The sequence below is a fragment of the Protopterus annectens genome, chromosome 4.part1 (genome assembly GCF_019279795.1).
Source record: "Protopterus annectens isolate FY-2018-M chromosome 4.part1, PAN1.0, whole genome shotgun sequence".
Taxonomy (NCBI): Eukaryota; Metazoa; Chordata; order Ceratodontiformes; family Protopteridae; genus Protopterus; species Protopterus annectens.
In genome coordinates, this window is record NC_056734.1 from 459,122,327 (window position 1) to 459,135,783 (window position 13,457).

General features: G+C 35.1%; 1 protein-coding gene across 1 annotated transcript in view; it reads left to right on the forward strand.

The window, feature by feature from the left end:
• LOC122801223 (IgGFc-binding protein-like) overlaps positions 1-13,457 on the forward strand; it is a 691,109-nt gene that overhangs the window by 565,455 nt on the left and 112,197 nt on the right. Inside the window, exon 70 of the mRNA XM_044070776.1 lies at positions 1,916-2,010. Within this exon, the coding sequence (XP_043926711.1) occupies positions 1,916-2,010 (95 nt within the window). The remainder of the gene's footprint in view (positions 1-1,915; positions 2,011-13,457) is intronic.

Here is a 13,457-nt window from a genome sequence, read left to right on the forward strand (position 1 = left end):
AAATACTTAACTAGAGAGGTCTGAAAGGTATAAGGTGCTGAGTGTGTGACTGTTAGTTGCCAGTAGGGTATGGGTGCGCATTTGAACTTGAATTTTGGAAAATCAACATGTTAGCAACTAGTGTCCCTTTTCAACTTTAGAAAGATCTTTTTTCTTTCTTTCTTTCTTTCTTTCTTTCTTTCTTTCTTTCTTTCTTTCTTTCTTTCTTTCTTTCTTTCTTTTTTTACTGTGGTCCTCAGCTTTAGGGTAGGAGGTGCCACTTTTGTAAACTGTCCCACATAGCATCAGATGACATAGCTACAACTTTTAATACCCTGGACTGGGTACTTTTACTTTCATGTGATCCTGAAGAAGAAGCACGACTTTATGGTAATTTAGGCTAAATTCAAAATACTTACAGTCTTAGAAAGTTAATAATAACATGAAAGACTACTACTGAAGTGGTGTGTATTGCTGGCATTTGTTTACAAGGAAACTTTACAATTGCACACAACAGTCTGACAGAAGGAACCCTTAAATGGCTAACTTAAAATTTCATACCACAATTCCACATATTTAAAAATTGATAACCATGCACAGCAATCAATTAGTTAAATGTGTGGAGGAACTAGTTTACACTAAAGAAACTACAAAACATAGCATACATAAATTATTAAATTTAAACTTCAGATTACAAAATAACACATGCACCTATTTTATTAGCATATTAAACCACGTCTGGGTGTTAGATTTTCGTAAAAGATTTACCCTAAGAAATTTTTTGCATAAGTGATTCAGGTCACAGACTGAGGAGTAATGCATTCGATATAAAACTTAACCTTTTTTTCCCCTCAAAACAATACATATATGTGTTGGGTAGTGCAGGGATCAATTACAAGGCTGTAAATGCTGTCAAGAACTGTCATAATACTGTATGTAGTAAGTGGAGCTCAGTTCAGAAATACAGGAACAATAACACGAAACATTATAGGTTGATCCTTGTCACATACTTGGTCAATGTTTTCATTACTGAATTTTAGAAGCATAGGTAGACTCATGTGAGATTAATATAACAGTCTTCAGAAGGTATGACCCTCTGACAGTTTGGAAAAAGTAATGTAGAAACATAGCTGATTAAATGGTCATGAGACTGGCATATGTTATTGGGTCACTACTGAAAAGAAGCACTAGTATCTCCTGGGCTTACCAGCCTAACAAATAGTTTAAAACACCTGTGATTACTTTCCAACATGTAGAATAATGCAGTCAAAATTAATGATTATGATAACTTTCAAATCAAGCAAATAAATAAATAAATAAAATAAATAAAGTCCGAAGGAAAGACCAGTAGGGCACTAGATATACAAAAAAATGTAAGCTAAGTAAACTTCAGATTTTTTTAGCTGAGGTGTTCGAACAAGAACAAAAAAGATTTTACAGTACCTAAGCCAAACTGGGTAAGTTCACAGTGTAGGACCTCATTGGAGATATCTTCAGTGAAAGAAGAAGAAAGAAAACAGAACTATGTAAAATACATTTTCAGATATCTCAAACACAAAAATGGAATACAACTTTTGAGAAAGGAAATTATTAGGAAGAAGCAGGCACAGAACATGAGGACAGGAGATAGTAGCGCTGTAAGATACAGGAAATATTTATTTTCATGAGAAGCATCCTGAGTATATGATCTGAATCCTAAAGAGCTGATGAGTCATTCAGTCACTGATGAACAAAAATGTATATGCATTGCCTGTGATACGCTAGAACAGAGAAAAAGGTGATACTAAAGACAGTATATTCTTGTAAATTTTGTAGTGGCAGAAAATGGTTACTAGGCATGCACTTAGTACATATATAGTGCATTACTATAGTTCTGAATAAATCTTGTTCTAAAGTAATGACCGACTGCTTGCTTTCCTCCACTTTTTCATTACAGCTGCAGTAATGGTGAGGATACAAATATATGTAATCCTCCAGTAGGAAGTGAAGCCGTGAAAAATACAAACTGTGGAATGATCAAGGACCCTACAGGTACAGAAAGATGCATGCTTAAATGAATTTTACTGACATACCAAATAAGTTATAATTAAATAATGAATAATAAAATGAGTGGAAAAACAGACCGTAAAGTCTAAACCAAAATCCAAGTAAAACGGCTGTGTCAGCGTACAGGGTATATATCCAAAGTAGTTTTTATTGCATAAATTACACAAGCACTTTCACCCTAACTTAATTGTAGGGCTTTTTCAAGTGTTAAAACAGTATCACAGTCTGTTAGCCATCTTTAAATACCTGAATTCAAAAAAGGTGCCAAAAAAGACATGTTAAATTTAAAGTGAAAGCACACATTTAAAATCACAGAATGTAATCATTCAAAAATAAAGTAAAACCCATTAATATCCACTTATTCCATTGAAAGTACAAAAACAATACTTAAACACAAACAACCTATAAATACAATAAGTAAAATAATCTTTTTGAATTACATCCACTAAAGGAACTGAATTTCAACAATAATACCATTATAAAACTTCTGCTTTTTTAATTAAATAAGGCTTAATAGAGATGTAATCATTAAGCTCTGGGGGGTGGGCGGCATTCAATCTTATTTGCCATTAGGTCTCCCTACAGCATAACCAATTCTCCCAGTCTCCCCCTTTGGGATCTATTGGGACTTGTTCAAGAATTCCAAATCAAAAGCCTGTATGCTCGGGCTCATTTGTACAACATTAGGAAAGGAAATACAAACAATGCATTAAGTAAGCACCTACAAAATGAGCCCGAGCATAAAAGCATCCAATATATCCCCTAATTCCGAAACTTTCTTACCTTTTCCTTCATGTAAATGTTAACAATAGCATTAGCTTTAGATTGCATATTGATTTTAACAAATAGATTATGTAGGTGTTTTGGAGAAGTAGCATAAGAGTTTATTTTTAATCTCTCTATGGCTAAATTAGTTTTATGGTTTAATATTTCAATATATCTTTTATTTAAATCTTCTATTATCTTTTTGTTCCCAATCAAATTGAAGTCCTTTTTCGATTTGTATAATAAGAGTTGGTTTTATAGTTCTTGTAATTCTGATTCCCATTCTTTAAGTTTATTTTTTATGCCAACTAATCATTTTACCATATATATAAGCTTCTAGTGAATCCCAGACCATTATTATTTTCACATATGGCTTGTAGTTTATATCTAAAAGGAAATGGAGTTCATTAATCACCATTGCTTGAATTCTTTAATTTTTGTGATATACGAGGGAATTCTAGAGATAAGTGTTAATGGTTTAAAATCCATTTGCATTTTTAGGACAAGGGAATTGTGATCTGATAAAGGATTATTGAGAAGGATGTGATTTTTGTATAAAGAGCTTGAGAAATGTATAATTTGTCTATTCTGGTTTGGGTGCCAAATCTATAATCTTGATTAGAAAATAGTAATGAGTTGTTATCGATAGTGTCATATCTTTTAAATTTAAAGCCTCAGTCCATTTTTTAATCGTTTTGCAGTAGATGTTAAGCGTGGAGATTTTTTGTTAGTAGTTTCAGATGTGTCAGTAATACAATTAAAATCCCCACCTATTATTACATTTCCTTTAGATGTATTTACAATAAGATCTAGGTGTTTGTTAACTGTTCCCACCCCAATATCAGGAAACCAGTATGGGTTTACTAGTGTCCAGGACTTAAGGAATTCGTTTTCCATAAGATTGTTACCCCTCTCTTCTTTGATTTAAATGTGGAGCAGGCCAGGGTTATATATTCACTTGGGTTCCGTATAAATTTATCATTTTTCAAGTGTGTTTCCTGTAAGAGTATTATTTGAGCTCCGTTTAATTTTAGATATTTTAGTAGATTAGATCTTTTATTTTGGTTATTTAAGCCATTTGTATTTAAAGATAATAAAGTAAGATCCATATCAAGTTATTTTATTTTTGAAGAAGAGTTAAGTCAGGCTTCCTAAAACTAACGGAAGTCTTAAAATCTAAAATGCATACTGAAATTAAACTAGTGTTGTTTTTAAACCTTACCCAACATGGAATGAAGTACATTCCTAGTCCAACAGATAGATAAGTCTGCTGGACTATCACTCTAACTTTCTTTCCCATTTCATCTGAGCTCCATATATAGTTTGTGTTAGAGGAGACTATTTTAAAATACAATGATTATGATGTTATAACATTCAGCTGTTGGGGCTTAATATTTCTTCATAACTTAATGTATGTATCCTTACCATCTATACATACATAACATATGTATCTGAGTTATGTTAATTATTAAGCTCTTTCAGCTTCTGAGTATCCCCATTTCTTTTCATATCAAGTATAAATAGTAGCTGATTAACAATAGCAAGATGTGAATCTATACTCATATTTAAATAACATTTGGTTTAATTTCTCACACCAATCTTTCACCACATCCTTTTATAACACAGAAAATTATCTAAACCTGCATTTGCAAAGCTTTGCTACAAGCAACATGTATTGTTAGTGTTATTCACATCATATAACAGACAATTATAAAATTTCAATAATATTGTTCAGTAAAGTTAGAATATGTTTAAATCATATTAAAACATGTCTATAAGGGTTTAAATTAATCAATTATAGCTAGATTATAGAAGAAACTTTCAAATCAGATATTTATAAAGATATGAGCAAAGTAGTGTAAAGCGTAACAGTTCAATATTATAGATTTATACTGAGTGTGATCTGCAGTGAGCTTCTTGTTTAACTATGCTGTTATGCTTAAATAAATTATAATTCAAGTTTCTAACTGTTTTAGCATTTATCCTCTTATTTGTGGAACATAAATTATTCAAAAGGATATCTAAATATATTTCCCAAAAACGTAATATGGTCATACTTCCTTAATTCCATGAGTAAGTTGACAACCAATCACAGCTTACTCTACTTATTGCTATAGCAACATTAAACAGAAACAGCAGTTATGGATAGAAAGCTGTTAACTGGCTATCCAGCTCATGAGTCTTACAAACTGTGAAAATCTTCACCTTTAAGCACTCACGAGCTACAATTTCACCGCACAGCTGCTTTCCAGCTCAAAATCACTCTATTAAACATTTTCCCCCTCCCTCCTCTCCCTCTCTTCAGTGTTCTTAATGCAAATACCCAAGAATCATCACACCAAGTTCCATGTATACCGAACAACAAGCAAGCATTCCTTCATTCAATTCAAGTCCCAGACAGTCTGACAAATCAAAATAGACAAGCACCACATTATAAGTCAAAGCCATCCAAAAGTCATCATTCACCATCACTATGCAACCACATCCCATGCCGTTACTGTAGCCCTACTACAAATGTGTTATTCAGTTATGATGTGGTCACCCATTACTGCCAGCACTACTTGCACTGCACAGAATTAACGCCTGCAATTCCTCATTCACCTTAAACCAGTCTTACATGTTTGTCACTCTTTTCAGTCATTAATCAGTTCTGGAACCAGTTTCCTCTAGTAATTTCAATATTCAAAACGGAGAGACAATCTTCTCACATGAGGTTAATCAGCCCTTAACTCAACTGGATCAAATGGAAAAGATTACATTCCTAAACTAGGCGTCATTGTGTGGTGACAATTTCTCTGTACAAAAGCCCAGTCCAGCTTTAATTCAAACAACGTTATGTTTACTAATTACATTCAAACCTATCAAACACATTTTCCCAAGGATATATGTGCCGTGCTTGCATTATATGCTTGATACTAAGTGCACGACTCAATCACAGTGTTTAAAGGAATTATAATAATACAAAGCTAAGTAATCACTGGCATAGCACATCACACTTCTATAACATTTAAAGGAATATTTCCTTTAATATCATTCGTTCGCTCAGTTTAAAAAATAAACAGGCAACAATCTAAACAGTAAATTACTAACATATAAAACCAACATTGCTAATCTTTGGTATTGCTGTATTAGTTAATGAAAACGTGTAAGTTACTTAATGCTTGATCAGAAACATGAGAGAAATATGGTGAAACTTGACTATTAGGAGTTTAATTCATTTTAGTCCATTAGGAATAAGGAATTAACTAGTCAAGTTAATATACATGCAAAAGCAAGAAATAAAGGGAAGGAAGAAAGATAGGAAGTAAAGACTTTTTATAACTATTTCTATAATATAAATCAAATATAGCAAATAATGAATAAAGAAGAATAGAGACACATACCTTTTCTTGTATATATATATATATATATATATATATATATATATATATATATATATATATATACACACACACACAGGAGTATAGTTTACATTACAATTAAGTCCAGCTGATGTATCATTAATAATAAGGTTGCAGTAGAAACTTTGAGAGACTTTGCAGAAACTGCTATTTTAGATTCTTTTTTTTGTTTTTTATTTTTTACATCAGTCGAGGAGTTTTTATCAGTGGTTCTCTTCAGGGATGGAGATGCCCAGTCCGTATCTTCTGGAATAGATATGATATTATTGTTTTTGATAAATAGTAAAGCTTCTTCCAGGTTGTTGAAGGTTCTAATCTCATTTAGGTGCAGGATTTTTATTTTTTGCAGGAAAAGTCATTTGAGTTTTAATATTGTTCTGTTTTAGTATTTTAATTAGTGGCCATGCCTTTTTCCTTTGTTCCAGCTCATTAGCAGAATAATCATTATCAAACCTTATTAGGTTTTGGTTATAAAATTTATAGGGCTCTTTCTCCACACAGTTTTTAGCACCAGTTCTTTGTCCATGAATGATAAACACTTTATTATAATTGACCTTGGTGGAGTAGAAGATGTCAATGAAGCTGCAGTTGAAGCTGGGTTTCCCAAAGCTCGATGAGCCCTTTCAATATGAAATAAAAGGCCTTCTTTAAGGTCTAAAACCTCAGGACTCCATGTGTTTAAGAAGGAGATGATATCTGCTCCTTCTGTTTTCTAGGGCAAGCTAAAGATTCTAATGTTTGACCTTCTTTCCCCGTTTTCCAGGTCATCTACTTTATTGATAAGCCAAGTATTTTGCTTCAGAAGAAAGTCTCTTTGGATATCCTCCTTTCTGAGTTTCCTTCAATGTCACTCAAAAAGTTTCAATAGTTGTTATCGTAGTCTGATGCTGTAGAAGCATTTCTTTGAAAACATGTATTTGCTTTTGACAGTTCTCTTTTTTAGATTTTGCAGATTAACCTTAAAATCATCCATTTTCCTTAATAATTCTTGTAGTGTAGTGGTCACCAGTTGTAGTTCCTTTTTTAGTGTTAGTTCAGAATGAGAGTTCTTCAGGTTACTCATTTCCCCAGTTGTTAATCGACTCCAATATAATTTGACAGGAAATTTCTTACAGAAATCCACCAAAACTTGTAGTTTATTTTAGACTATTATCTGACTTTTCAAAGTGTTTTTGTTAGAGAAAAAAAAAAATAAGTTCATGAATTTTAAACTAGTTTATGGAGCTCTAAAAATCTGCTGCCTTCAGTTAGCCGTTCAGGCTCTGCGCCCCCCCCCCATCTGAACTATTTTGTGTGGACTGTTAGCCCCAGCAACAATTTCCTGGAGGGGGGGTAGCAGAAAACATCATAATCCTATATATGGGTGATGGTACTAGTCTTGTCATGCTCAACCATGTTGTTAGTGGAATAAACTGGTAAGTAGAATGGCTGGAAGCGAGGTTCAATGGTCAGAGGAGGACAGCAAAAAAATAAATATGTTTAAAAAATTGCAGTTTAAGGCAGCATCATAGATTGGTGCTTAAAAATCAAAGGCTCACAGCTCCAAGTTCATAGGTCCTGACATCCAACTACAGTCTGTCTGCCATGTGGATGCTCTCCTAAGGTTTGTGTGAGTTTTCACTAAGTAACCTGGTTTCCTCCCACTTTCCAATAATGCCCTGTCTCTCTCTCTCTCTCTCTCTTTTCACAGAAACACACATACACACACACACACACACACACACACACACACACACACACACACACACACACACACACGTATGTATGTACAGAGAGAGATAGACATGCACACAGGCATGCACACACACACACACACACACATATATATATATATATATATATATATATGTGTGTGTATATATATATATATATATACATACATATATATATATATATATATATATATATATATATATATATATATATATAAAGTCACACACAAATGCACACACACACACACACACACACACACACAAACACACACACACACACATATATGCACACACATGCTACATAAACACACACACACACACACACACACACACATTGTATATAACCTTGCCTTTTCAGTCTCAATCAAGGCTGAATAGGATCTGCAGAAGTCAGCTACATGGCACAGAGTGATGGAGCCCTAACACATTGAACAGCCTTGGTTCCTGAGGATTCAGCCCAGAAGTGTGAATGAACAGCATTTTGTCAGTTTTTCTATCCTGGGGAAAGAACGGGATTCCTGTTGACAGCAACAGGCCACAGTGGAGACCAGGGGCTCCATCACTGCCTCACATAACTGTGAAAGCACCTGCAGATACTACATGGAAAATGTTTGCATTTATAACATTGCACATCCGGCATATGGTGCACCAATGCGTAGGGGCAAAATAAAAAATCCAAACTGCCTGAGACTCGTAATACACCTCAGCTTATTTCATACCTCAGCTGGCAATATGATTCCATCCAGCTAGTGGGGGTACAAAAGAGTCAGATGAGCAGGGAATGAAATAAATCAGCTCAAGGTTCTTCTGTGTCATACTTATGCTAGGAACCTAGAAAGAACAATGTTTCAGGCAACATGTTGCTGAATTAACAGAATCAGCATACACGAGTAATAAACCAGGGAGGTCACTAGTAGTGCGTTGTCCTGGTTTCTGCTGTCTAACAGAAGTCATTGCCACATTTGATTCCTATATTGATCAGTTGTTTACTGGCAGAAACAATTTCATCACATTTCTGTATTTATTAATAATCAATACCCATCTGAAGTTATACTTCATACAGATGACATAAGCAGACACACACACACACACACACACACACACACACACACACACACACACACACACACACACACACACACACGCACACACATCTCATCACACAAATTACTGCTCAAATCTGTACTATTGAAAACAACATCATAAAGCCAATATTGTCAAGTCATTAGTAACAGTAATTCTTCTTAAACTTGTCATAAGCCAGGGTAGAGGGGAACTTAGTGCAAGCCAGCTGTTAATTCTGCAGGCTGTTGAAGCTAATACTTTGAAATGTCCACCAGTCATTCCTGTTACTTCTAGTCTGAATATTCATTAATTGTGTCTGAGGCTGCATTGCCTTGTCCTTATTCTCTTAACCAAACATCATCCCAGGAGTGTGTCACCATGCTCCTTCTAATGGAAGGAAGGCATTCTCACCCCAGTGCACCTCCTTTAATTATCAAAATCACACTACCATGCTCATTCTATGTTTCTTCTCAACCACTGATGGCTAGTCATCACCAGAGGAAGGTCACAGGAGAAGCCTTACCCTGTTCCATTTTATGAGATTCCAGATTCCTATAAAATCTTGCTGGCATCAACCTGCAGAAGAGGAAAGAGCCCACAAAACAGGAAGTATGAACCTGCATCCTACATTTAGGCATGGGGGGCCTAATCTGTACTGCAAACATGTGCCTGAAGGCTTCTGACTCCCATCTGCCTGACCTGATTGTTCCACTATTTGGTAGAGAGGGAAGGTCTGCTCACTTTGTCAGGTTCTATAAGAAATATGCCTGCGTGACTGCCAGGACTGTGCCCCTGGATAATGTCCCCTCAAGACCTGGCTCTTCCTTCCCTGCCTAGAACCTGCTCTCTCCAAATCTTGACAGATACCTGGCCAATCCCTACTATGCCCATGTAGAACCAAGAAATAGGGTCCACTTTCTTGCAGGGAGAGAGGAGACCAAGACAGCACAGTCTATTCCCAATCTTCCTTCTTTCTCTGTCCTGAGCTCTCCTCTCCCATCATTTGGAAAGTATAATATGTACGGATTGCAGACAGATATATATACATACACACACACACACACACACACACACACACACACACACACACACACACACACACACACACACACACATTATAATTTACTCCTGAAATCTCTATTGCCCAATATATCATGAAGCCAATCTACACATATCATGAATAAGAAGAATGTTTCCTGAGAATATCATATGCCTGGGTAGCCAGACACATAATAACTGGCTGGGTTTGCAGACTGTTAATGCTAATGCTTTGAAACATCTATCAGTCTGAACTATCTAATACCAGTCTTATGCACCAATTATGTCTTGGTCTGTCAGAACTGAAGAGCATGGCTTAAATGCATAACCAATAGTACTGCTTTCTCCATTCTCTTAACAAATGATATCACTCACAGGCAGCACTACATGCTCCTACTAGTGGGGAGAGGCATCTGTCTTCAGATGTCAAAGGTGATAACCACACACATATGTTTATTTTATGTTTATTCTCAACCAGAGAGGGCTATCCATTACAAAGTTGAACTCCACTGCCTCCTTTCTTTTTTATAATAATTGAATGCTAGATAAGCCTGAGCACATGTTGAACAGATGTGTAAAAACTTACACAATCCACATGCACCAGAAGGTGCTGAATGCATAGCAAGGCTTAGAAACAGTATTTTGCTCTTCTCCTCCACTGGACAGTTGATCCTTGTGTACTGTAACCCCTAGCCAAATGCTGGTATGCCTACTATGGGTCTATATTAGAATACCAAAATTTCAAAACTTCGAATGTTCTAATATCGCCCCCTATTCAGCGAACGCCTAAAATATCGAACATTCAGGACAGCGAATTTTTTCCCAGAGAAAAAATTTGCTGTTCCGAAACACATGCACGCAACACAAGCACACCAGAAAAACAGCAATCCACACACATACACTTAAAATCCTACATCTAAGCCTACACTAAACTGTACATACACTACTATCCATCCACTTATCTTAACCCAAACCCTAACCCTAAGGTCCGTCACTATCGCATGCTCACCTCACCCATGCCCTAACCCTAACTCACCTACTCTGCCCTAACCCTCACGTCCACACAATCGCACACTTACCTGACTCACGTCCTAACCCTAACTCACCTAACCTGCGCCCTAACCCTCACGTCCATACAATCGCACACTTACCTGACCCATGCCGTAACCCTAACTCATATAACCCGTGCCCTAACACATCTAACCTGTGCCCTAACACTCATGTCCACACAATCACATACTTACCTGAACCTGACCAATAACTTTCCACCACAGTGCTGAAAATAGCGAAGCCACAGAAACGGCCAACCAAATTCTTTCCCTAAGAAAACATTCGGTGTTCTGCAGATTCACTATTTTCAGCATTCACTGAATTGGGGTTGATATTAGAGCACTCAAAGTTTCAAGACTTCAATGTTCTAATATAGACCCGCCTACTATCCCACCTGTGGGTCATGTCAATAAACACAAACTACATGCAGAACACACCAAAAATAAGAGGCATAAATCTGGACATTTTGCAAAATTCTGCATCTTTGAGCATTATGACACACAATAGTTATTGGGTATGTGTTGAAGCTTTCAAGTAAAAGCAAATGATCCTGTAAAATATAAGTTCTATCTTGTCTAGCCTAGTTATTGTACTTTGTGGGATAATATGTAAATTCTATCCATGTTCCTACATTCAGAATATATATCCTCCATACCAAATATTTTCATAAATTTATTTTGAAATTACATTCTTTTGTTATATTTCCCCTTTTAGATCCCCCAGATACATTCACACTATAGCAAATCAAGTTCCAGTCCCTACCTATAAATAATATTTCCTCTGAAAGGTGATTATTTCTCCCAAAATTTGCTTAAGCTCCATAATAGCTATTTTATGTGGAATATAAATACATGCCAGTGTAATTCTACTCCCTTGCCAGTAGTCCCTTACTACCAAAAATCTACCATTACTATCTTTTTTCTTCTTCTATCACTATTGGAGCTCCTCTAACAATTAGTATAAATAGTCCCCTTTTCCTTTGCCCCCAATATTCTGCTAAATATACCTCCTGAAATATTTTCTTTATAAAATCCACATGTTCATTTCTTTCCAAGTGTTTCTCCTGTAACATTGATATTTGCACTCTGCATTTCTTAATACAATTCAATACTCTTTCCCTTCTGTCTATGCCTGTGAGACCATTCACATTCTAAAATAATCTGTTTAGTGTAGCCATTATGATAGTAAGTTATTACTCTCACCTATTATATATAACAGCTTTTTAAATGTCTGTTTCCAGCTTTTGTGTTACATGTACCCAGTAATGTTTGGCAGGTTGATTTTTTATACAGTTGTTTCTTGTATTCTCTATTTGAACCTATGTAATATTTTAGAAGACTGTTTGTTTTAATGAAAATCCTGAAAACAAAAATTAAACACACTCCAGAGGACCCCTGTAGCCTATTAACTGAAAACAAACCCATGAAGTATGTATATCTTCAAATAATTAAGTTTAGCCCTCATGATAAGAACAATTGCCCCAAACTGACAGCTGCACACACAGCCAAAATCTAACCTAAAATCAAAGTTATCCATGCTAAGACCCACTGTGCTCCTACTTATACTAACTGCTGTCTATTCTTGTCTTATCTTTATTCCCTTCCTTTGAAAAATAACTTGTATCTTTTCAAAAAAGATGAACTTTCAGCCTTAAAAAATGCACTGGCTATTTTTAAATAAAACTAAATTATATACCATTCAAGTAAATGCATTAAAACATTTAGTTACCAGAAAAGTTGGTATCTGTTATTCACTTTGAATAATTTCAAACGTTATTTTTACTGAACATCTTACCCGTGTAACTTTACATTTTATGTTTCTCTCAGCAAACAATGTCCAGACCTCTCAATGTATTGCCTTCACCTTTAGTCAGCTTGTTTCCTTGAAAACATAAGATCAAAATATAGATCTGCCTCAGCTCCAGATTTCTCAACTGGTACTGAACATTTACTTGATTAAAGAAAACTATTTATTACATTGTGGTCTTTATTTTATTAAAACCTACTTGCATTCACAAAAAATGCCATTAGATTAAGCCAAGTGCATTAATCTGGGCATTTTTCTATGTAAAAGTAAAAGAACATATTTCAATTTTACATATATTATAGCCACTTTTACACCCCTTCCCCACATTAACAGCACAAGATAACAATCTACTGACTTAAATGTGCTTTTGTCCAGCCTTTTTTTCTCCTTTTACATTGTAATGCCTACATTTGTTAATGAAAAAAGAGAGAAAAAAATCTTTATTACATACAACAGTCATGAAAATACTTTTAATTTATCACATGCAATTTATATCATAAAATATTTTATACAAATACTGTTAAGAACAAAAATTGTTTTATTTGCAATTACTGTTTCCCTTCTTCTCACTTTTTAACTTTTAGTGTCCTTTCCA